Source organism: Rhincodon typus, chromosome 1, assembly GCF_021869965.1.
Source record: "Rhincodon typus isolate 14 chromosome 1, sRhiTyp1.1, whole genome shotgun sequence".
In the NCBI taxonomy this organism is placed as follows: domain Eukaryota; kingdom Metazoa; phylum Chordata; class Chondrichthyes; order Orectolobiformes; family Rhincodontidae; genus Rhincodon; species Rhincodon typus.
Genome location: NC_063332.1, coordinates 123,369,352 through 123,394,477, shown reverse-complemented (window position 1 = coordinate 123,394,477; position 25,126 = coordinate 123,369,352). Strand labels below are relative to the sequence as shown.

The window sequence follows — 25,126 nt, the reverse complement described above, 5'->3', positions numbered from 1 at the left end:
TGAAGTACGTACAAAATGAGTGACTGCTAAGAACATAATCCAAGCCATAAGCGGCAGCATATGCAGATGCATGAAATGTTGCCAGTCTCTTTGGCTTCCGTGGTATTTTAGCACAGAGCGAGAGGCTAAAATGGGTGTGCGCTGTGCGGCACTATGCTATGTCAGTATCACATCTGCAGCAACTTGCAAGGCAGTTTGCACACAGTGTCCAAAGCAGAAGCATGCAGGTCATAGGTGTTCCTGAATTCCAAATCAAAGTGTCGAAGTGTTGAAGTGGCGTATATGTCAGTCCAACTGTCAACATGTTGATCTGGTGAAGCTGATAGCTAACTAAGGCTGACTTGAATGAACAAGAGGTTGAGGAGGATAGTGGCTATCGAACATGTGGGGACGTTGTTATGAGGAAACAGTTGGATGATAGGCTGGGACAAAAGTTTGGCAAGTGGCAGACACTCAATCAGGATTGTGCTCTGATTTACAGTACATGTCAGGAATTTCTACGGCTAGTTTCTCATGGAGGGGGAGGAGAATTGGAAGTGGTGCATAATTAAAGGTGAGATGGGGTAAAAATGAGATGCAAGTACATGAGTATTATGTAGTCACCGTCCAATGACAATATTCTCAAGTTGTCATTTACGTTTTAAGAGGGAAATAGCAAAAAAAAGTGTTGAGATTCTAATTTCTTCACAATTCTCTGTACTTTCCCACCTTTCTTAAACTTGCTCAGGGGCAGGAACTTCTGCCCGTGTCTCCATTTGGCCAATTAAATTGTTTGACAATCACCTTGAAAGAAATCTTTTGGTTTAAGGATCCTCCTCTCAGGAACTACTTATTGCCAAGTAACTGAGAAAATTAAAAATGGATATTTTCATTTCTTATTTAAATATGTTTTGTCATGCACAGATAAGCTTGCTTTCATCAGTTTTATGTGTCCAAATTTTTTTTACATTATATTGCCAAAACAGCAGGGGTGTATTTCACTGAGGTTCACACAAATGCAGATGCATTCTGTTATTCACATTAAGATGCAGTGGTGTGTGTGTGTGTGTGTTTGGGGGTAGAAGAATTTCAAATCACATTGATACAAATGAAATGTTTTATTGGATAACATCTGATGGAAAGATCCCAGCTCCCATCTTGTGTTTACTTAGCTCATCACAGCTGAAACAGTAATGGGTTTTGTGGCTGTGTAGACATCATGGGAGAATAAGGGTAAGCTGCAATAAAGCCCAAAGCTCAAATTCTGTCCTCCCAGCAATGCTGTATTTTAAGATTGGCCACAGTTCTGCACCAGAGTTGTGTAACTGTTAATGAAAATGAGCATTAAATCAACAACTACAACATATATCGTCCCTTTATTTTGCAAACTGTCCCAAGATGTTTCACAGGAGCATTCCAAAATAAAACATAATACCCAATAGATGCCTAACCTGGCACCGTACACATCCCCTTGTACCTCCACCCCTACCACCTCACTAACCTTGCATAATCATCTCCTCTCAGTGGCTGACTAAGTGCTTTGGAGCCTTTACCTCTTGTGCATTGGGAATTGTTGTAAAAATGGAGTGAGATTTTGGCAATGATAAACTCTGCTGTTGCCTCTGTGGTTTGCTGGACTGCTTTGGCAGTAATGATTCTTACCTCAGATGTTCTGAATTTCATTATAAAATAGGGATTCTGACCCAGATCGGGAGGTTTGGGCCCTTGTGTCTCCAATGGTCACAAAGCTGTTCAATGTAGTAGGCTGACAGGTATAGGGAGTGTGTTCCAGAGCTTGGGGTCTAGCCAAATAAAGGCATCGTCACCCAATGAGAGAATGAATACATTTGGAGATGCAGAAGAGTTCAGTATTTTGTGGGGTTGGGGGAGATCCAGTGATAGGAAGAGACAACAAAGGATTTCAGAACAAGGCTGTGAGAATTTTAAAATCAGGGGCAATCAGTTTTGCACTTAAGAAGAGAAAATTGACATCAATTAATCAGTTAACTGAATTTACTTTTTGCTTTCAACTTTATACTATAGTGTCACTTGTTTTTGTAATAGATGTATTTAAAAAACTGCCAGACGTAACCTCCTTCAATATTTCCAAATCATCCCTAAAGGGACAAATTTCAATGATTACAAGCTGTGCAACAAATAATTGCAATTATTTATTAGGGTTTTTTTTTTTTAGTTGGCATCAGTTACCAAATTGTAGTAGAAGTAAAGCTCTTTTTTGGTCAGATTTTCTATTTTTTAATACTTTGCCCAAACTTTTCTGATCAGTAATGTTACATTTGTAGATCATTTACTTATGATAATTGATTTTGTTTTAGTGTTAAATATTTATATTTGTCCAATGATTCAAATGAATTAATTTCAAATTAAGAAAGAATCCATTATTGTAAATGAAAAAGGCTGAATTTTCAGAAACTGGCTAAATGAAACTTCCTAAAATTTACATGGAGGGTTTCATTCCATGAGGCCTAGCACAATTTTCCCAAACTGACCTCTCGATACTCTTATGGAACCCAAGTCATTCAATTCTCTGACAACAAGGTGCAGGGCTGGATGAACACATCCAGCCCTGCACCTTGTTGTCTCGGATTCTCCAGCATCTGCAGTTCCTACTATCTCTCATTCAATTCTCTCACTTTCTACAGGCAGTACTACTTACACCTACAGGGATATCACAGGAGCCCTGACTGGTATCATCTTTGAAGCCCAGACATTCACCCTGTTAAGAACTACCCTTCACCATGCATACAGTTAAAGACCACCCACAAAGCAAAGCTGTTCGGGGCACATAGATGGCATGAACTAAGCTACACAGATTGCCTGTACCTAGCATCATCCCATCTTACAGGTATATTAAACTCAGCAGGTGTGGCAGCAATTGTGAAGACAAAGCAGAGGCAACATTTTGGGTCCAGTGATCCTTCTTCAAACCCTCTGTCACTGGACACAAAACATTGACTCTGCTTTCTCTCCAAAGTTGCTGCCACACCTGCTGAGTTTCTCCAGCTATTTCTGAAATTTCCAGCATCTGCAGTTCTTTGCTTCTTGTTTACAACTTACGTTCCCTGTATTCATTGTTGCTGCTTTGCGGACCTCGAAGCTGGAAGTCGGTGTGTTGACACGCCAATCAACATGTTCAGACTTAGAGGGAACATTGCCTACAACCATGTCAACGTGAGTGCTGTCCTGGTCTCAATGCCAATTGTAGCCCAACATTCCCTGTTGTTCAAAGTGTTCATTGTTCAGTAGCTACAAGGATTGTGTATGCACTGTTAGTAATCTTCCAAGAACCCTCAGATTTTAAGAAAAGTACCAAAAGATTGATATCGAAAAAGGTGGGACTCAACAAAACAAGTAATTGTAGGTTGGTTAGCTTGACACCTGTCATTACGTAATGCTAGGGAATATTTTAAAGGATGTAAAGGCAGAGCATGTAGAAGTCCATAATTTAATCAAGCAGAGTCAGCATGGCTTCATGAAGGGAAAATCATGCCTGACAAGTCTATTACAGTTTATTAAGAAGCTAACAAGCAGGATAGATAAAAGTAAAGTAGAAGCTGAAATATATTTGGATTTCCAAACAGTGTTCAATAAGGTGCTGTACATAAGAATATATAATAAGTGAAGAGCCCATGGTGTTGAGGATAGTATATTAAAGATTTGGCTGTGTAATAGAAAACAGAGTTGGGAAAGATGGGGCATTTTCAGGATGGTAACCTGTAACTAGCGGAGTGCCACAGGTTTAAGTGCTGGCGCCACAATTGTTTGCAATCTGTATTCATGACTTTGATGACCGAAGTGAATGTACTGTTGCCAAATTTTCAGATGGCACAAAAAAAGGTGAGAAGGCTATTAGTGAACGTGACACACAGAAATCACAAAGGAACATAGAAAAATTAAGTAAGTGAGCATAAAGTCGGGAGATGGAGCGTTATGTGGTAAAGTGTATGGCTATGCATTTTGCCATGGTGAATGGAAGAGCTGAATATTATTTAAAGTAGGGTTTTCATGGTCCTTGTGCATGAATCAAAAATGCTATTTTCAAAGTTCAGTGAACAATAGCGAAGGCAAATGGACTGTTGGTCTTTTTTCAATGGGAATGGAGTATAAAAATAGGGAGGTCTTGCTAAAACTAGTTAGATATACTGGCATTGGAGGCAGTTCAGAGAAAGCTCACTAGATTGATTCCAGGTATGGAAGGACTTTCTTATAAGGAAAGGTTGATTAATTTTCCCTGTGAGTCATTGGAGTTTAGAACAATGAGAGGAGAACTCTCTTGAAAGACAAAGCCTTGGGACTTGACAGGTTAGAGGCATAGTTATCATTTTCCGTACTTGGAGAGCCTAGGACCAGAGGTTACAGTGAGAGAATATGGGGTTACCCATTTAAGGCAGAGATGAGGAGGAATTTTTTTTTCCTCTGGGGGGTAGTCAATTGAAGTGGAATTAACGAGTTAAGAGATAAAGTGGGAAAGTAGAGTTGAGGATTATCAGATCAGTCATGATCTCATTGAATGACAAAACAGAATTGATGGCTGTATGGCCTACTTTTGTTCCCGTGTTTTGTGGTCTTCTGGTCTTGTATATGACCATCACATGCTAAAAAGACTTGAATCTGTTCAAAACTTTTACTTTTATTCAGCAGCAGCAAAAGCAAACAATGAACAAACGAACAGAAGCCTCATTTGTTTCAGGGAACAGACAGAGACTGCTTATCTTTATCCCTAATCAATTTTTGCCTTTCTGAATGTCCATAAATCCTATCTTTTACAATCACCTCCAATAATTTACCCACAACCGAAGTCAGACTCACAGGTCTATAGTTCCTGGTTTCTCCTTATAATTTTTCTTAAACAGAGGTACAACATTAGCCACTCTCCAGTCATCAGGCACCTCACCTGTAGTTATAGATTATGCAAATATTTATGCAAGGGGTCTCGTAATTTCCTCCCTTACTTCCAACAACATTCTGGGATACATTAGATCAAGTCCCAGAGATTTATCCACCTTTGTATTCTCTAAGACCTCCAGAACTTCCTCTTCTGTGGTGTGAACTATTTTTAAAATATCAAAGGTTATTTCTCTGCATTCTCTAGACTCCATTTCTTTCTCCACAGTGAAAATTGATGCAAAATATTCATTTAGTATCTCTCCCATCTCCTGGGGTTCAACACAAAGACGACCTCCTTGATCTTTAAGAGGCCCAACCCCCTCTGGTTAGTAAATTTGTGGATGACACCAAAATTGGTGGCATTATAGATAGTGAAGGAGGTTTTCTAAGATTGCAAAGGGATTTTGATGAAATGGGTCAATGGGTTGAAAAATGGTAGATGGAGTTCAATCAGGATAATTGCAAGGTATTGCATTTGTTACAACAAACAAGGGTGGGGCCTTGGGTGGTGTTGTAGAACAGAGGGACCTAGAGGTGCAGGTACATAATTCTTTAAAGTTTGCATCACATGTAGACAAGATGGTTAAGCTATTTGGCACACTTGCCTTCATTTGTTCAGTCCTTTGAGTATAGGAGTCAGTACATTATGTTGAAGTTGTACAGGAGGCCTCTTCTGGATAACTGTGTCCAGTTCCGGTCACCCAGTTACAAGAAGAATATTATCAAGCTGGAGAGGGTTCAGAAGAGATTTACCAGGATGTTGCTGAGTATCGAAGGTTTGAGTTATAAGGAAATGCTGGATAGGCTGGGACTTTCTTAGTAGAGCGTAGGAGATTAGGAGGTGACCTGATAGAAGTTTATATAATGATTAGAGGTATAGATAGAATTGATGATCGTTGTCTTTTCCCTAGGATGGGGAATTTCAACACTAGGGGACACATTTTTAAGGTGAGAGGAGAGAGATTTAGAAAGGACTTAACAGGCAGTTTTTTTTTTTACAGAGGGTGGTTCGCATGTGGAATGACCTTCCTGATGAAGTGGTGGATGTGGGTACAATTACAACGTATAAAAGACATTTGGATGGATATATGAATAGGAAAGGTTTGGAGGGATATCGGCCAGGAGCAGGCAGCTGGGACCAGTTTAGTGTGGGATTATGTTTGGCATGGATTTGTTGGACCGAAGGGTCTGTCTCCGTGCTGTCTGACTGTATAATAAACAACTTACAGTCAATGAGTAATCACTGCATTAAACTCTCATCTACTGGATCTGTGTAAATTAAGTCGTGCCTGGCTTGTTGTGATTATTGCTGAAGTGGTCTGTCATGCAGATGTTTCTCCTGATCTATGTCATCTTCCGTCTCAGAAGACTGCTCCCATATTCCTAGCTCTTTGTAGTCCACCACATCCTCTTCATGCCTGCTTCAGTTGAGTAGAGCACAGCATGCTTGCATTCGCAGCATATTCTCTATGAAGTGTACTGCAAGCCCCAACATCATCAGGCTGATTCAAGCATTTCTCATCTTCAGGGCACCTCTTGTCTAATCCACCATGGTCATGTTCAAAGAATGTCTGCATTATATTTACATTAACCTTAATTAAGGTACCGGAGTGTTTCCTCCAGGCCCTTCTGTGGCAGTGGCAAGAGCAGGCAGCCTGAAGTCTTCTGAAGAGTTGGCCCGAGGAGATTGAGCCCTTGAAAGGAGTGCGAGCCCAGCATGGCTAAGCACTTAAGAATGACTGTTGAACCATTAACGTTTTTTCTTTATTTTTCTACTTAATACTAAGAAGGAATGTAATATTTAACTTTTAACTTCGTTTCTTTTATTTTTCTACTTTATAGTAAGAAGGACTCTAATTTTTAACTTCTAATTTTCTTTCTTAATTTTTCTACTTTGTACCTAAGATTTTGTATCTTGGTACTTTGTACCTCAGATGGCGCTGGGAATGATGGTACACTTTTCACTTCACTGTACTCAAGTACTTCTGTACTACTTCATTTTATTGTTACGTGTACTTCTGTACTTGAGTACACGTGACAATAAAACTTAATTCTAACCCTAACATCCCATGATTACCTACACCTACTACCATCATTCCACCTTGATCCCCAAAGCCCCATTTGTGATCTCCTACTTGCCTGGCCAAAGAGCCAAAGTGCTGATAATTTTCCTTTGGAACTGCCTGAAAGGTGGTAAAAGCGGATTCAATAATAAATCTCAAAATCAAATAAGATAAATACTTGAAGGGAAAAAAAAAATCCGAGGGTTTTGGGGAAAAAGCAGGTGAGTCGAATAGTATTTAGGAATATTTTTCATAAGGTTGACGCGGGCAAGATGGGCTGAATGGCCATCTTCTTTACTTTGTCATTCTATGTTTTGATCACATAGCTTGCCGAGGCATTTAGATTATTTATGTTTATATCAATCACTAACTGATTCGGATAGAGAACATAGAAGTTACAGACAAGTTGTCGCTGTGTTCTTCGCGTACAAGCATCGTAAATCTTATTATAATTTTTAAAAAATTATCAAGGATGCTGTTTACAAAAGGAGAGTTCCATTTATTGAACTGGTCCTCAAAAAAAAACAAAATGTAACCAGCCCGCTAAAAACATCAAACATGGACAATTGGCTATTAATAATGTTTAAAAATTTCTTTGCCATCTCCACAGAGGAGGACGAATGTTCCAGACATGACAATGGAGGCTGTGAGCAGCAATGCGTGAACACTTTGGGCAGTTACAAGTGTACCTGTGATCCAGGCTACGAACTTGCGGCAGACAAGAAAAGTTGTGAAGGTAAAAGCTACAAATAAAAGTATCAAATAAGGGCAGATATGCAGCGTCCACATGTAATTATTCTGCTACTAGCAGATTTCATCTAGGAGTAGGTAGGTGTGCTTGGATTCTTCAGTGATAGAACACTGAGTTCATTTTTAGTTTCAATTTTTAGTCTCATCTAACTTAGATCAAGTAGCCAACAAGTTTTCTACTGGATCATTTGAAACAGAATCTGCCTATTCAGAAGGGAGTAAGAATTGGCACAACATTTGCTCCTCTGTTCTATAATTACCCTCTGCTGATAAGAGACTGCCATTGCTGGCAACGAAAAGAAAAATTATGAGCCAAATTATTTTGTTCAGCTCATTAAGGAACCACACAGTCATTAACATTGATCTTTATATTGTTAGTGCCATGTATGTACAAGATTAATTAGTTTAATGACACTTGGTTACATTTTTTAGCAATTTTCCAGTTTTGTTTTAATGCTAGCTATCTCCCCTTAAACAGTACCATCCTGAAGGCAGTGGCTGATGATATAGAGAGCAAATTTTGCCAGGCGATATGCCTCGGGCCAAATGGGTAATTAAAATGTAAAACAGAGACCATACAGAATGCAATTTACCCAAATGATCACTCTTCACTCATGAGCCTAAGGAGAGGATTTTCATGGGTAATTTCATCTAGGGCATGGCAGAACATTGCTACAGAGACCACTAAACCTCAAACAACGATCATTAGAGAGTAATCCAGCCATTTGATTTTTGTTTTCTTATTCTTTGATGGCATGTCAACATCTTTTGCAATAGCGGCATTTGTTGTCCATCCCTAATTGCCCTCAAACTGAATGGACATTGCAAAGGGAGTTAAGAGTCACCCACAATACTGGAGGTCTGTTATCATATGTAAGTCAGACCAGGTAAGGATGGCAGATTGCCTTTCCTGAAGGACTTTGTTGAGCAGTTGGGTTTTTATGACAATTGAAGCTAGTTTCATGTCACCAGTATTACAACTAGCTTTTTATTCAAGATTAACTGTATGAATAAATCCATTTCCTCAAAGCATTAGCCTGCACCTCTGGATTAATAGTCCAGCAACTTCTAGCAATTCCTATCCCAGAAACACTCAAATACTAAAATAATTCTGTTACTACTCCAGATGAAATCAGAATTCCATAATGAGTTAAATGAATTACCTTTACAATATGTAGCTTGGTGCCATCCCAAGTACTTCATTTATTTCAGAGATTTGCAATACAGAAGGAGGCCATTTTGCTCATCATTTCTATGCTGGTTCTTTACTAGAGAAGTCTAAAATTAGTCCCTCTGCCTTTCTCTGTAGCCACAGAAGCATTTAAGCTCATCAAAGCCATGTTCAATTTATATGTGAAATCATGGTGACTTGTGTCAAAGAAGTTTGCGATGCATATCGATTTCATTTAATGATATGCCTTGCAACCAGTTAAGTACATGTTCGATGTTTTGCACAAATTGTATATTTATACTAATTCTGTCACTTAGGATCTCCAGTTCATAAAGTAAATTTGTCCTTTTTTAATTTTAGCTGCCTGTGGAGGACTGTTGTCAAAACTAAATGGAACAATCACCACACCGGGCTGGCCTAAAGAATACCCTCCAAATAAGAACTGTGTTTGGCAAGTTGTGGCTCCTACCCAATACAGAATCTCTATGCAGTTTGAATTTTTTGAATTGGAAGGCAATGATGTGAGTACTGTTTGCTACCAAATCACACAACTAAGATTCATAATTTTAGCTAAATCTAATTAACTTAGACATTGATGGGCGATAATCAGTTTTATTTTAAATATTAAGCTCCATTGCAGCGTTTTCTTATAAAACTTTACAAAAATAATATTTTACCATATCTAATACTAGTATAATCTAGTAGATAGTGTAATATACAACAGTGGCAATGACCAGGCAGCCAGTTATTTACTTCAAGAAGTCTCACGCTGAATTATTTCTGAAGTATGTTAGCCAGACTCGGATAATTTGGAATAAGTCAAGCAAGTGAACAAATTACGGATATTTGGGACAAACAGAACATCTCTTTTTTGTGCCGAGCCCTGCCAATATCTATTTTGGACAGCATTCAGGAAAATTCAGTTCTATAAGATTTTTTATCCTTCACTTTGGGAATCTTGGTACCGATCAAATATATTTCCCTGTAACTTGTTTCTTAAATACCTCCTAACATTGTTGTGAGATCAACAGGAACAATGTTGGGGAAAGAAATAATTGACATCTGCTTGCAGGAATTGCACTTTGGACCTGTACTTTAGTGCCTGAATTGAGTGTAAAAAGTTAGGAAGCGTTAGGAAATGTCCATGCTTGCTGCACTCACCTTGTGAGAAAATGCCTCAGATGCCAGATATGGTGAGGGTGGTGGGTGCAGGACAGAGGTGGCCTGCTGCCCTCGTTGCAAGAGGCAATCACAAGTGTTGCAAAATGCTAAGGTGTACTATTTTTAAGATCTGTCATGGTTCACTGGGATGTCTTCCCAGTTCCTTCCTTATATTAGGCCCTCTAGTTCACATCTCACACATGCCCTCAACTTCTGTTACCCACACATGCATGCATGCTAACACTTGCCAACCCATGGCTCCACCCACCTCCATGCCCCTTCTAGTCCTATGCCAAATTAGTGGCAACTCCATCAGCTATAGAGTCCCCACCCACTTCCAATGGAAGTTTTTGTTGCACTGTAGAAGTTAAGTAGGTCTGAAAAGTATTTTTAAAAGGTTCAATTTTTCTTTCCCGAGTGTGCCAATGCGTGATCCTCCCTGCTGGGATTGTCAAATCATAATTCACTCTGATGATCAATTTTTGATATGTTCTGCAGATATACTGAATAATTTAGTAGCAATATAGGTGCAAGTATATTGTGTGATAGGTTTAGGGTTATTGAGCACACATTGATTAAGAATGAAACACTGGTAAAAAAGAATGTTATTTACACAATGCATTTTATTGTAGAATTTAAGTTACTGCTTTTTATTTATTCATTCATGGGATGTGGGTTTCGCTGTCTAGGTCACCATTTATTCCCCATCACTAATTGTCCTTGAAAAGGTGGTGGTGATGGTGAACTGTCTTATCAAATCAGTGCAGTGTATGTCATATAGCTACACACTTGGTGCTTTTCGGAAGAAAGTTTCAATATTTTGACTCCATGACAATGAAGGAACAACAAAATAGTTCCAAGTCAGGTTGGTCTGTGGCTTGGAATGGAACTTGCAGGCAATGATGTTCCAAATCATGTTCTATGCTTGTCCTTCTAGGTGGTAGTGGTTATGCAGTTGGAAAGAGCTGTCAAAGAAGCCTTGTTGTGTTGCAGCAGTTCAACTTGCAGACAGTGCACACTGGTGCCATTGTGTATCAGTAGTGGAAGGATTGAATGTTTAAGATGATGAATACAACAAAATGTGCCATACGATAGTTTGAAACTTCTTAATTTTTTTAAACTTTTGGACATAACTATCACTTATTCTGGCAGGTAGTCATCCTGGACAGATGCATTGATTCTTTATTACAACCATTACCACTCCCATTGCCTTTGTTTAATCATATCTGTCTCATTTAATCTGTCCTGCCTTCTACCCTATCCATAAGACCATAAGATGCAGGAGCAGCAGTACTCCATTCAACCCATTGATTCTGATCCACCATTCAATGAGTTCTGATAATCCTCAATTGCACTTTCCTGCCTTTGCCCAATCACCCTTGGTTTCCTAACTAATTAAAAGTCAGTCAATCTTAGCCTTGAATATACTTAGCAAAGTCTCTATAGCCCTATACAGGAAAGAATTCCACAGATTCACTAGCCACTGAGAGAAGACATTCCTTCTCGTCTCTGTTTTAAATGAGTGACCCCTTACTCTGTGATTATGCCCTCTGGTCCTAGACTCTTCTCGCAAGGGAAAACAACATTACCACATTTTACCTTGTCACATCCCGTAAGACTTGAACCGCAATCTCAGATCTTCCCTTTTCTCCCTTCTCACCTCTCTTCATCACACAAAATCCATCACATTCCTATCCTCCTTCAGTTGTGAAGGAAAGTCATGTTGAACTTAAGGAGGTAACTGTTTCTCTTTCCATTGATGCTGTAAGACCTGATAATTCATCATTTTGTTATTTTTATTTCAATTTCCAGAATCACAGTATTTTGCTTTTATCTTATTATAACCATAGTGTTTTAGAATCTTGAGGACTCTCCATGATCATGGGTTGGTCCATTCTTCTATGCTGCTTCTTTTGTTTCCAACAATGTTCACCTAAAATGTTTGAAATATACACGTTTGTTAAATCAATGAAGTTGAGTCAATTACAAAAAAAGTTCAAAAGATTCATGATATAATTTAGTAACCAATTCATATAAATATGTGACCAATATAATTACAATAAACAGAGCCTTTGCATCAAATATCCACATCTTGAGTGATTCTTTAAAGCCTTGTATCAGAAGAATATTGTTGGATCTTCACTTGTTACCTGTCCAGGGAGAAGCTTGAAGTGCTCAGCAATGAATGACCATTTTATTTGCCATTAAGCTTCAAATCAAAGAATTCTACCATAGTTAACAGAAGAAAATTATTCTTCCAATGAATTGTACTGAATTTTCACAATAGAATCACTCTACTATTGATTGACTAGGAGACAATGATATTTAACTTCAAAACACTTGAACTTCCAATCTAGTGAGGCTGATTACATTTGTTACCGATTTGTCCAAATGCCAAGCTATTGATTATTTCCCTGCTGTGAGATCTGATGAAACCAACAACGGGAATAGTTCTCATTTGTATAGTGCCATTATTATAGCAAAACATCCCAAGGCACATGAAAAGGCAGTCTAAATACCAAGCACAAGTTGGTAGAAGAATCAGAAGAGGTAACGGTATATTTTCTGTCAGCTTTTGAATATCAGGAGGGAAGTAACAACTTGCGGGGGTTCAGGGAAATAATTCTGGGATATAATGGAATATATTAGAAACAATGATGGATTTCTAGATAACATGTAATTGCATTCATTTGGTAAAGAAACTTTGTTTCTGATGTGAATGGAAACCATTTTTTTATAACAACATCATTTTGGAATTAGGGTTTTAAGATAAAGGCAGATGGGTGTTAGCTACTTCTGTGAAAAGGTTCCTTTTTTTTCAAAAAAAGTCAGAGACTCATTCCAGAGCAATGACCTAATTTATCATAGAGCAGGTGACTGTAGACCCCTGTAATGTTAATGAAAATATGTTTGTACTGTCGTGTTTATGACAGGTAGGATAAACATTGAAGCTCATTAGCTGGGTTTTCAGTTCAGAATAATCAAGGATTGGGCAAAATTTTTTAAATTCTGTTCAGAAGAAACCAGGGTTGAGTTTAGAAGCAAGTTCTGTCTTAGAAGGAGCCCTGGAAGTTCAGGAAACAAATCATCTTAGCAGAGGCCTTAGCAAACAAGGAGAGTTTTGTTGGGATTCTTCAAGTTATAAAAGCTGAGAAGGTTTAAACTCTCAGATTTGTGACAAGCATGCCCTGTGAGTCTTCATTGGGATCCCTTTTATTCTCATATAATCTGTCCAAAGTATTTTCTTCTGGCTCATGTACTGAACCTATCAATAATCCAAGGTATTTTTTCCTTGCATTTCCACCTGTCACAGATTATAAAACCATAAGAAGTAGGAACAACAGTAGGCCATTTGGTCCTTCGAGCTTGCTCCACGATTCGATAGGATCATGGCTGATCTGATATTCCTCCCATCCACTTTGCTGCATTTTCCCTTTCTGATCAAGAATCTATCTCAGTTTTCAATGTATGCAAAAACTCTGCCCCCACATCTCTCTGTGGCAAGCAATTCCAAAGACACTCAAACTGCTGAGAGAAGAAATTCCTCCTCATCTCAATCTTAAATTGGTGCCTCTTTATTCTGAGACTGTGACCTCTGGTCCTAGACTCTCCCATGAGGGGAAACATCCTCTAAGCATTTACCCTTTCAAGCCTCTTAAGAATCCTAGGGGTAGTAAGAACTGCCGATGCTGGAGTCAGAGATAACCGTGTGGAGCTGGAGGAACACGGTAGGCCAGGCAGCATCAGAGGAGCAGGAAAGCTGATGTTTTTTCTGTTTTTTTCTGAAGAAGGGTCCCGACCTGAAATGTCAGCTGCTCCCCTGATGCTGCCTGGCCTACTGTGTTCCTCCAGCTCCACACTCTGTTATCTCTTAAGAATCCTATATGTTTCAATGAGATCACCACTCATTCTTCTAGAATAATGAGTGAGTACAGTCCTAACCTGTTTAACCATTGCTCTTAAGAGAATCCATCCATACTGGGGATCATCCTAGTGAACATTCTTTGAACAGCATCCAATGAAATGATATCTTTCCTTAAATAAGGGAACCAAAACTGCTTACAGTACCCCAGATGTAGTCTCACCAGCACCTTGTAAAGTGCAGTAAGATTTTGCCACACTTTTATACTCCAAACCTCTTGAATTAAAGGCTAACATTCCATTAGCCTTCCTGATTACCTCCTGGATCTGTGTGCTAACTTTGTGATTCATGCACAAGTATCTCCAAGTCCCTTTGTGTCGTGGCTTTCTGCAATTTTTCTCTATTTAAATAATACTATGTTCTTTTGTTCTTCCTTTGAAAATGAGCAACTTCACATTTTCACCCTGATCCAGTATACAGATGATCTGAGATTAACTGCAGTGCTCATTCTGTATCATAGATGCAATACCTTACTCATTTTTATGAGTACAGCTGATGATACTACTCGACAAGTCAGATCACAGCTGTCTGGCTTGATAGATCATGTGTTTTTTTTTGCTTTATTAGTTACTATGGTTGCTAATAACTGAGGCAAATTCATACAAGGCTGCAGATTTTCTTTAGCAACTAAACATAAGTTAATTATGCCAAAGAAATAAAGTGGACAATCTAGCATCAGCAAGGACACGCCTGGTTCAGAGCAAACCAGAGCTAGAAATTCAAAAGAAAGCAGAGAAGAAAGGCAGTGGAGAAAGGAAAGAAAAGGAAACAGAATTCCAAGAACCAGGGAGAGTAAGAGAGAGAGAGAGACCCTTCTAGCTTTGAGTGCTTAAAATACTTTAAATTCATACCAGGATTTAATTACAAGAATGTTGATACCTTTACTTGAAAACGCGTGCAATGAGATGAAGTGAGCACTGGATGGGGGATGGGGATTGGGCGTTGGGTGTTGGACCCTTCTTCTGAAGAGCTAATTGATGGGAAAACCCCATGAGCGGTTCCCTTGTCCCCACATAGAGTTCTTTGGAGTACCAGGTGACCATAAATGCCATCCTGAGGATGTACGAACTGGTTCCGGAGGCATACCACCAAAGATTTCGTATTTCCAGGAAGTAATCAGAGCAAACTTTTATCGAGTTCAAAAGGATCAAGTTCCTTGCTTTCAAGCAAAGGATTTGGCTACTCACAATTGAACTGTGATTCTCCTAGAGAAATTCAAAAACCCACTTCTCTTTTCCACAAAAACCTATATTGAACTGCATAGGGTCTCCATAGCCAGACAAGGAGCAATTATGGTTCAATATTAAGAGGTCAACTACAAACCTTTTCCTAAAGAAAACTCCTTTCTAGTTACCTCTAAAAATCTGAAAAGAACAGGTGGTGAGTGATAGGAAAGTGAACAATCACAAGTGGGAAAGTAAAATTGTGCACACAAGTTGGGAATCTTCCTCAAGCGAAGGAGGAAGGTACTTGAAATGACTCCACAGAGGCCAGTATCCCATCATCAAGTCGCGCTTTATTTGCATGTGGAGAGTCCTTGATACTGATCCAGCTCCCAGAGTGAACAGAATGTCTGGGCTTGTTCTTATCTGTCAGCCAGGGCTTCCTGATTGGACCAGATTAACAGCTCCAATTAGGGAACCGTATTCTATGAAGTCCACGTAGCTGATATTGTTACAATCGCTACGTCCCTTCCCCCTCCGTGTCTGGGGACATTGGCTGTTTAGTTTTCTGTAGCTTCTGTAGGAGTGTTTTAGCACCAGGTCAGGTTCGAACTCTGTCTCGGATATGGGTGATATGCAACGCACAATAGCTTGCCTCTTGCGCAGAGAGCGTCCCCAGAAGAAATTCATTCTGTCCTTCAGACAGCAAAGGCGTCGAGGCAACAACATCTGCCATGTCCATCTCAGATTTTGAGCTATCTTCAACACTTGGAGGAGGAGAACCCACAGGTTCCAGAACTGTTGTAAAGGTGGTTGAGGAGCCGGGCATGTTTTGCTCCTGCACAGTTTGTGAGTTTGGAGCTTCCGTGTGGTCCCTGCGCTTGTTCAGGACCATCACACCTACCCAAAATACATGGGCCTCTGGACCTGATGTTGTGTCGATGATGCCTCTTCCCCCTACAGGGCCATTCCCATGGTTCATACACTAAACTTTGTACCCTGAAGTAAACTGTCTGTCTCACTTAATAGAGTTTAGTGTCCAGAATTGGCATTCCTGATGCCATTTCACCCTCTCCCCAGGTCCAGGAAGATCATATTTAACCTGGTGCAGAGTCCTCTTCCCCCTTAGCAACTCTGCTGGAGCTATGTATGTAGTTGTATCTATGTAGTTGTAGCATGGTCCTACAATCAAACAGGAACCAGGACAGTTTGGTATCTGATGAAGCTGTAGGCTGTTATTTCAAGCTTGCCATCAAATTTTGGACTGTTTCTGCCAACTATTGGATGATGGATGGTATGGAGCTCTCCTTGTATGTCGAATACCGTTCAATTTTGGGAAATACTCAAATCCCCTATTAGTAAATGCTGGCCCGTTATCTGCGATCAACACTTCCAGGGGTCTGTGTATGGCAAAAGATGTGTGCAGTTTTTCTGTCATCATCCCCATGTTTGACAAATGAACTCTATGGATGTCCAGCCATTTTGAGAGGCCGTCCACAATAAGTAAGAACGTTGAGCCCATGAAAGGACCTGCGTCGTTAACGTTTAACCAAGTCCAGGGTTTACTCAGCCATTCCTATGTATTTGGGGGAGTTGCTGATGGTAGCTTTTGTCTTTGTTGGCACTCTGGGCACTGCCCCCACTAACGCAGCTGACATCTTCATTTAGGAAACCCCTGGTGGAATTCAGCCAGTATCTGGTGACGACCTTTGCTCAGGACAATCACTCTTGCTCCCCAAAATAATAAGCCATCCTGTACCGTGAGCTTATCTCTCCGGGTACATAAAAGTTTCAGTTCTGGTTGTGAAGACCCTTTTGTTGTGAAGACCAACATCACCAGCTATTTCAATTTTACCAGGACCGGATCTTTCTGTGTCCAAAGTCTGATATTGTCAGCTGTGACTGGAATTGTGTCCAGAAAACACAAAACCATGACGGACTGTTCTAGTGACTATACCACCTGTGCTGTATCTGTGAGCAGGAGGCAGCTCAATGCATCCACATTTGCTACTTGGCCTCCCAGTGTTCCAACTTGTAATTGTATGCAATTAGTATTAGAGCCCACTGCTGAATTTGGCCTGAAGCTATGGGCAGCGTTGCTTTATCCACTTTAAATAGACCTCGCAGGGTTTTGGGAACTTCCTGAGCCCAAATATAATGCAAACCTTCCTTCTCTCCCATATATTTATGCGATGCATTAGCCAAAGTCTTAGATGCATACGCTGGTAGGCATTCCTCTTCATTTGGGCCACCTATGAGCCAATACTACTCCGATACCATACGGGGAGGCTTCTCATGTCAATACCAAATCTCGCTTGGGATCATAATGTGCCAACACCTCAGAGGATTACAGCTGTTTCCTCACTTCTCTGAAAGCTATGGCTTGGCTAAGTGACTATTTCCAATGCTGATCCTTTTTTAAGAGTTGATGCAAAGGTGCTAGAATGGAGGGCAAGTTATGATGAGCTTCCTGTAATAACTCAACAATGCAAAGAAAGAGCTAAGCTCTGGTACACACGTGGGAGTCGGGGCACATTTAATAGCCCTCACTTTATCTTCCAATGGGTGTAACCCGGTTCTTTCACCCAAGTAGGACACATGGGATGCCTAAAACACACATTTTTCACTTCTAAGTAGTATGCCTGCCTGGAAGAAACATCCAAGGATGATGTCCAAATTCTGTAAGTGCTCCTTATTGGTATTCTTTGTTATTAACACATCATCTGGATAAATGGTGACCTGGTATAAACCTCATGAGATCTTCTCTAATGTCCACTGAAAAATTGCACAGGCTGATAATACCCCAAATGGCAGATCCATATATTGGTACAAACCCTTATGGGTATTAATTGGTAGCATACTTCTGAAAATCCTCATCTAACCACAATTGCAAGTATGCATTGTTCATTTCCAGCTTCATGAAGGAGAGGCCCCCTGCCAGCTTTGCATTTAAATCTTCTGTGAGCGATTGTGTATTTATCCAAAATGCAAAAATCAGTTTACTGTTTGTTTAAACTCCCCAAAAAGGCAAACCAACCCATCAGGCTTGACAAATCGGTATGACTGTTGCTGTCCATTCCACAAACAGGACTGGTTTGATACCTTCGCTTTCCAGCCTTCTGATTTCTGCCTCTACTTTTGTTTGTAAGGGAAATTGCACTGGGTGGGCTTTGCAGAATTGTGGAAATGCTTCCACGTCAACATTCAAGGTGGCTTTTTGGCTCCTTTGATCGTCCCAAGACCTCCTTGTAAAACTTTCAGGAATTTAATTAGGACTTCACTCAGGTAGCCATTTTCTAATCGAAAAATGTTAAGTGAATCTAGGTGAATCTTTCTCAACCAATTTCAACCCATCAAGCTTGAGCCTGAGCCTTTTACTACAACCAGTGGTAACTGATCCAGCTCCTTCTCATGAGATCAGAACTGAAGTCATACATTAATCTGTAAAGATTCCCCGGTGTAGGTTCTCAGTCTAGCCAAGGTCTTGCGCAAACTTAAGGACTGGAGTCCAGAGCAAATTTTGTTAGGACTGGTTCTGCAGTCGCTGAAACAGCTGCACTGGTATCGACCTGTATTAGAACTGGATGACCATTTAACCAAATGTTTATTTTGATTGGTTCTGATTTGCAAGTTGCTAGGGAATTTAACTGTTCCAAACCAGATTTAGGTGGACTTTCCAGGGTGTGCACTCTCTTGGATATCGGCCTACGAGTTCTCTTACTCAATTTGGGTCTCGTGGGCTTTTTTGCTGTCTTCAGTATGCATACTAGCAGCAACTACAATGACTTGCTGGCCCACTCTCTGAAGAAAATTTTTACCATTTGGCTAAGTTTATGGGTTTGTTGCCTTTGCTTTGAGGTTTTGCTGTGGGCTAGTCAGGAATCCCTCTGTTCAGGATATGTCCTGAGTGATGCTATGCAATTGCCTTCACTCAGGTGGTGTTTCCCAAGCTCAGTTGGACTGGTGAGGGTGTCCACTTCCATTGGAATAGCCTGCAACTCTCATGCTCCACTTGCTGCATTTTCCAATGATCAAGCCAATTGTGGTGCCTGTTTGAAGTTCATTTGGGCTTCAGTGCTTGGGCACTTTTGTATGGTTACATCATTAATCACACCCTTGTCGCCACTGAAATAACTCAACAGAGGCCAGTGTCCCAATGCCAAGTCATCCTTTATTTACATGTGGAGCATCCTTAACACTCACCCAGCTCCCTCAGAGCCAGTTCTCAGAGTGAACAGGATGTGTGACACTCCTGTTCTTGCCTGTCAGCCAGGGCTCCCTGATTAGACCAGATTAACAGCCCTAGACAGGGAACTCTCATTCTGAGGTCCACCTGGCTGACCTGATTACAATCACTACAGTATCAAAAAGAGTAGTGATACCCAAAGGCCTGTGTGTTTTCATTGTAACAAAGCAGTTCACCTCCAAGCTCACTGCTGGAAATTAAAGGGAAATACCAGAGGCTTTGTTGAGATGCTCCTGGCTGATGCAGCCAGTTGGTACTGATGAGCTGTTGTTTCTAACTATGGCAGTTAACTCTGTGTAAGCTAAGCACTGTAGGAGTTGCTCTAATTCCTGTGGGTTAACAACATTTTTCCTCAAATAAGGCATTTACGGCCATAGTTCTAGTTAGAGATATAGGGGCCATCCAGCATCTCTTGCTGGGAAAAGCTATGACCTTCCACCTGTGAATGTACTCAGCGCAAAGGTTGTAGTGAAAAATATGGCAGGATAAAATGTTCATAGCTTTGTACCAGCTGCACCTAGAACATGACCTTATTTGAGGACTGGTTACGATACGGATCATCCCGAGTCTATCTACAGATTGTCACTAGTTTACCGAGGAGCAGGTTGATTCCTTCCACAGGTAATGGCCTCACACTGTAAAGCAATAGCTTCCCCATTTGGCTGGAGAACTGAGGTCGGGGTTGTGTCATTATCTGGTGTGTGGCCAAACTATCTCTATCAGAGGAGGCTAAACAAGTTCTATCGATGGATGATTCTGCTATCTAGCTGTCCAAAATATTTTTTGTGTGAATTCAGATGAGCCAAAGGAAATAGTCAGCAAGTCTTCCCCTGGTAAACGCTCAACAAGTCAACAAGTATTGTGAAAATTGGCACAAAGTGTCCAGAATGAAGCTGAAGTAAAGTGAGTTAGAGAGAAACAATGAGCTATGATAGGGAAATGTGGACCGTCCCCACTCCTGCCATAGACCTGTGAATGAAGTGAAGTCAGTATTGCACCAGACAGCAGCCCCTTTGAGGTACAATGGGGAAATGTTGAGGATTGCCAATGAAATTCCAATGGTTGGACATGCTGGTATCTGAAAAACTAGCCAGAATTTTATTAGTTGCCCTTCCACAAGAACGTGCTCGACTTTGGAAAAATGGGTCAGTGCGAGAACCAATCTCAACCTTGAATGAAACCTGCTCCACTAATTCTCAAACCAGCTTTGGGTGAACCAGTCAGCAGAGACTTGGTAGATTATGTGAGAAACTTATCAAAAACAAGAAAAGGTTATCAACATCTCCTCACCATCATGGACATGGTTGCCCAATTCCCAGGGGCACCCTCCTGCAAATAAGCTCAACCAAAGTAGAGGTTAAGGAGCAAATACAATTTATTACTCGATACCGCTGTCTACTGAGATCCAATTATTGATATATCATGTGTCTTCTTGCAGCAAATTGACTGCAGCGGTTCAGGAAGGCAGCTCACTGCCTCTCTCTCAAAGGGAACTAGGGATGGGCAATAAATGCTGGCCCAGCTAGTGATGCCTACATTCCATAAATGAATTTTAAAAAAAATCTTTTTTTGTCACACCAGCTGGTTTATTTTTATGCTGAGTAATTCGGTGTGGGTTCAGAAGTGCTCCAGCCATCTTTCACAGACTGATGAACAAAGGCTGGTAGCTGGCCTGCCAAACCTGGATGATTGTTAGTATACTGTAACACCTAAGGAGAAAACGTAGGCCAACTAAAAACCCTAGTCCAAATGTTTCTGTCTTCTAACTAAGTGGTAGCCTTAAAGAGAGTGAACTTGGTAAAACTCAGGTAATCTGTCTGGGCCATGTTATGGGTGAGGGGTGAATATTGCAAAGGGCAGAAAATTGTGTGCTGATTAATTTCCCTGTCCCCAAGACTAAACAGGAAATAAGTACTCTTTTGGGATAAATGTGTTTATCACAAGTCTGTTGTGATCTTGGAAACTTTAGCTGTGCTGCTAATAGAAATACAGAAAGGCAAAAATAGTGTGGTCAGAAAGGTACCGAACAGCTTTTGAGAGGTGGAAAGACATATTAACCAATGAACTGGTGCAGGCAGCTTTAAAGAGGCGATTGATGTCTATGACAGAGTGGGATGTACTGTTCTACTCCAAGATAATGAATCAAGCATCAAAAGACCAAATGGACATTTCTCAAATAAACTTGGACAGACACCAAAGACACGCTGTTGTAGGTTTTGTCACATTTATGGAGTTTAGCTGTAACTAGGCTCCCAAGTATCGGTTCTTGTGTCCATGGTACTTTCTGTAACAATACTTTATTTACAGCTTAGTAGATACGCACACTCTTAAGACCCTGGTACAGTTTTCGCCTTCTTTTCCTATTGCTCTACATAAACGTGTGGCACTGGAATCATCATCATGTACCATTACATCATTATATATTCTGCTGATGTCTCATTCATTGTAGAGAAGAGAACACTGGGAATGTTACTCTTCCTCAAACACTTTGAAATAAACGTGAGCACTGGAGATAGAGAAACCTTAGTTGACATGGATCATAATCTATTACGTTTGTGGAGAAGTTCAAAGCAGACAATACAAGGCTATGTCAATGGAGCCTGCTATTACAATAATTTCACTTGAAGACTACACACCATGCAGGAAAAAAAGTAATGTGATTGTCAGGTCAAATTGGCACAAAATCCATTTAAAAATTATGGACAGTGGGAGGTTGATTTCAGACTGTACAGAATGCAGACATTGCATCTGAGGTACTTGTGATTATGTTTGAAAATGAATGTGTGTCTATCTCCTTTTTTTTTCTGAAAGAAAGAATTTTTGGAAATGCTTGCAACATTTCATTCACCCTGGTGGAGAGATGTTATAAATCAATAGCTTATATGAATTATGATTTTATTTACTGATGTGTTAGATCACAGGATAATTTTTAAAAAGACTGATGATGGTGTTTTTAAATGACCTAAACAACAGCCCTGAAATGACTGAATATTTGCATAATCTTTAATGTAAACCAAACAATGTTTGCTGCAGAAAAAATGTCAAATTGTCTGTCAAGACTTTAAATTGTCTCTGCTTAGAATCTGGAAAAATCACTGAATAAGGCCTGAAGCCATTGAATGTATCAATGTGAAATTTGTATATGATTGACTTTCTTTTGAACATATTTAATATTTTACTTTACTTTCCCTCCTTCCTTCTGTTTGCAAGTTGTGAGAGTCTCTTGGATGCATATGTGGGTTGGAACATTTTTGTATTGTTATTACTCTATTGGGTGTTAAGGACAATAAACATTATTTCATTTTCCTTAAATTTACAAGAAAATCTATCTGGGTGTTGTTCAGAGTTGAACACTTAAATAGGCAGATATTTACTCGATTGACAAATGCATTCTTTTAAAATGTTTGTTGTTGTTAACGGAGAAGTAAAAAAAATTTCTAGCACTTCTCATCTGACAACAGCAGCCAGTAAGAGTAGCCAGTTTGCCTCAACTGTTCTTGCTACTGACAGGTACAGGATTTATTGTCCTATAACCTGGACCCAATAAACTCATACTGCATAATTTCTCTCTTTCCCTTCACCAAGTTTGTGCCTGGTTTTTCTGTACCCCAAAGCCTCCATGAATGAAGCATAGAAATTATTTTTCCTTCTTTCAACCACTTAACCATAACTTTTCCCCCTACTAACTCCCTCTGAATAGGTTCATTCTCCGTACCAACCATTCATCAGGCTGTATGTGTCTTTGTACCCCCTGAGTATCAATGTCCATAACAACCCCTTCAAAAATGATTTCAAAAGGCTGCCTTTTTGTGTGAGAAACATGGATTGACAATTTATAATAGGAAGGGTGGGGATTGTCCTTGATTGTTTCACCTTCTCCAAGAAAGTTATCTTTGTCTCCCCTGTCTCCTGTCAATTGAGTTTCACAATCTCAATTTCTGTCTCTTCCAATCCCAATCTCAATCTCTTTCTCTCTCACAATCTGAATCTCTCTCTTCCAATCCTAATCTCAATCTCTGATTCTCGCAATCTCAATCTCTCCCTTGCAATCTCAATCTCAATTTATTTGCACCCATCCATATTACTAGTGTTTTCATTCCTGTGCTTGTACTTTCAAAGTTCTGTGCATGTCACTTCATTTTTCTTCATTTGATTCTTTCACTTCTGATTGTCCTTTTTGTTAAATTGTCTTTTGTTTGCTGTTGCAAAGAATTCATTCTGCATTTATGCTGTTTGTTGGGGAAACTAGTGATAAGAAGTGAGCCAGTAACAGAAACACTCAAGGACATGAAAACAATATACAGGGATTGTTGACTACATTGCTTGGGCGGGTGTAAGCTGTGTTATTGTGACAGAGTTGCCTTGTTCATTGAAGGTAAGCCCTTGCACATGTGTATTTTATTTTGCATCAAGGTCCATGTTTCAGGCCTCAAAATGTGGGAAGTTAGTTGTCAGGTAAGGATCAAAGTGGTGAGTGGGGTCAGAGAGCCCCAGATGTTAGCTTTCCTGCTCCTCTGATGCTGTTTGGCCTGCTGTGTTCATCCAGCTCTGCACCTTGTTATCTCAGATTCTCCAACATCGGCAGTTCCCACTATCGTTGGAATTAAGTTTTTGTTTTATTATTGTAATGTAAACTATTTTTGTTTATTTTATGAAATATAATAGAGCAATGGGGAATTCTCACTGTGGTTACATTTTAAACGTTTTGCTCAAATATGATAGGAGAGAAACTTGGAGGGAAACTATTTCATGCAGTATAGTTGTTGAATAGCAGAAATAGTAAAATATCAAAGATAACTGGTCAGAAAGATGAATAATAAAAAGCTTGATTTCTGGGGAAAGATAAAATTGAAATGCACATTTGACAATTGTAACATAAACACTGAACGGAAAGTAACTGGTAGAGTCAAAACACAGCATACAAAGGAAACAATTATATACATATGTAAGGCACTTAAATTTGTATGGTATGTTGTACCAAGGAAATGATTCATCATTTTTCAAGCCAGTTGACATCTATTAATGCCAACTTGTTTTCTACACCTGTTTTTATTTTATCATACCCACAAGGATGTTAAGGACTTGCCTGTGTTATTTATCTACTGCTTTATCATTCATCTCCCTGTTATTTTATATCTAGAATTATGGAAGAATTGAAAGCAAGCAGGGATGGTGCAATGATTGATATCTGACTACAAGAAAGGATGGATTGCATTCCTGTATGTGTTTATTTCAAATCTCAGATTAGAAAGGTCTGTTTCCTTTCTCTTTAACCAAGTTTTCTTACTGAGACACATGGTGCCTGTTAATCATTGCATCTGTTGTCTTAAAATATTTAATTTTGCAAAATGGCAAGTGTTGCTTTGATGCCGTACTTTGGTCAAGCAGCAAGTATTGCTAGTCAGTTCAAACATTACTGTCAACAGCATCAGCACATTGCTGATTGCACTAAAAATGAAAACTATGGAATTAGATAGGCCTCAAAAGCAGGTATGGTAATTGTGAAGTTTATGTTGCTTTCACCTTCATGTTGCTTGCTTATTGAAATATTTATGGTGTTGCCAGCACGAGACACATGTGAATATAAATGTGACCAACGGGCACAAAATTATTAGAGACTAGGAAAGTTAAATATGCGCCTCTTAAAGAAGAGATGCATTGTTGCTGGAGCTGGTACTGCAAGTCATTCCATGACTGTCTGTTTCAGATTTGTATCAGTCCTGCCTTGCTGAGATCCCTGACTCCCTAGATTTAATTGGACGT

The 25,126-nt window shown here is 39.8% G+C and overlaps 1 protein-coding gene across 4 annotated transcripts in view; it reads left to right on the top strand.

The window, feature by feature from the left end:
* The window catches only part of LOC109913338 (bone morphogenetic protein 1), a 320,653-nt gene that overhangs the window by 242,876 nt on the left and 52,651 nt on the right, over window positions 1-25,126 (top strand). For all 4 annotated transcript variants that reach the window (XM_048603079.1, XM_048603072.1, XM_048603065.1 and 1 more), the window contains 2 exons: window positions 7,561-7,686; window positions 9,232-9,392. In XM_048603079.1, the coding sequence (XP_048459036.1) occupies window positions 7,561-7,686; window positions 9,232-9,392 (287 nt within the window). The remainder of the gene's footprint in view (window positions 1-7,560; window positions 7,687-9,231; window positions 9,393-25,126) is intronic.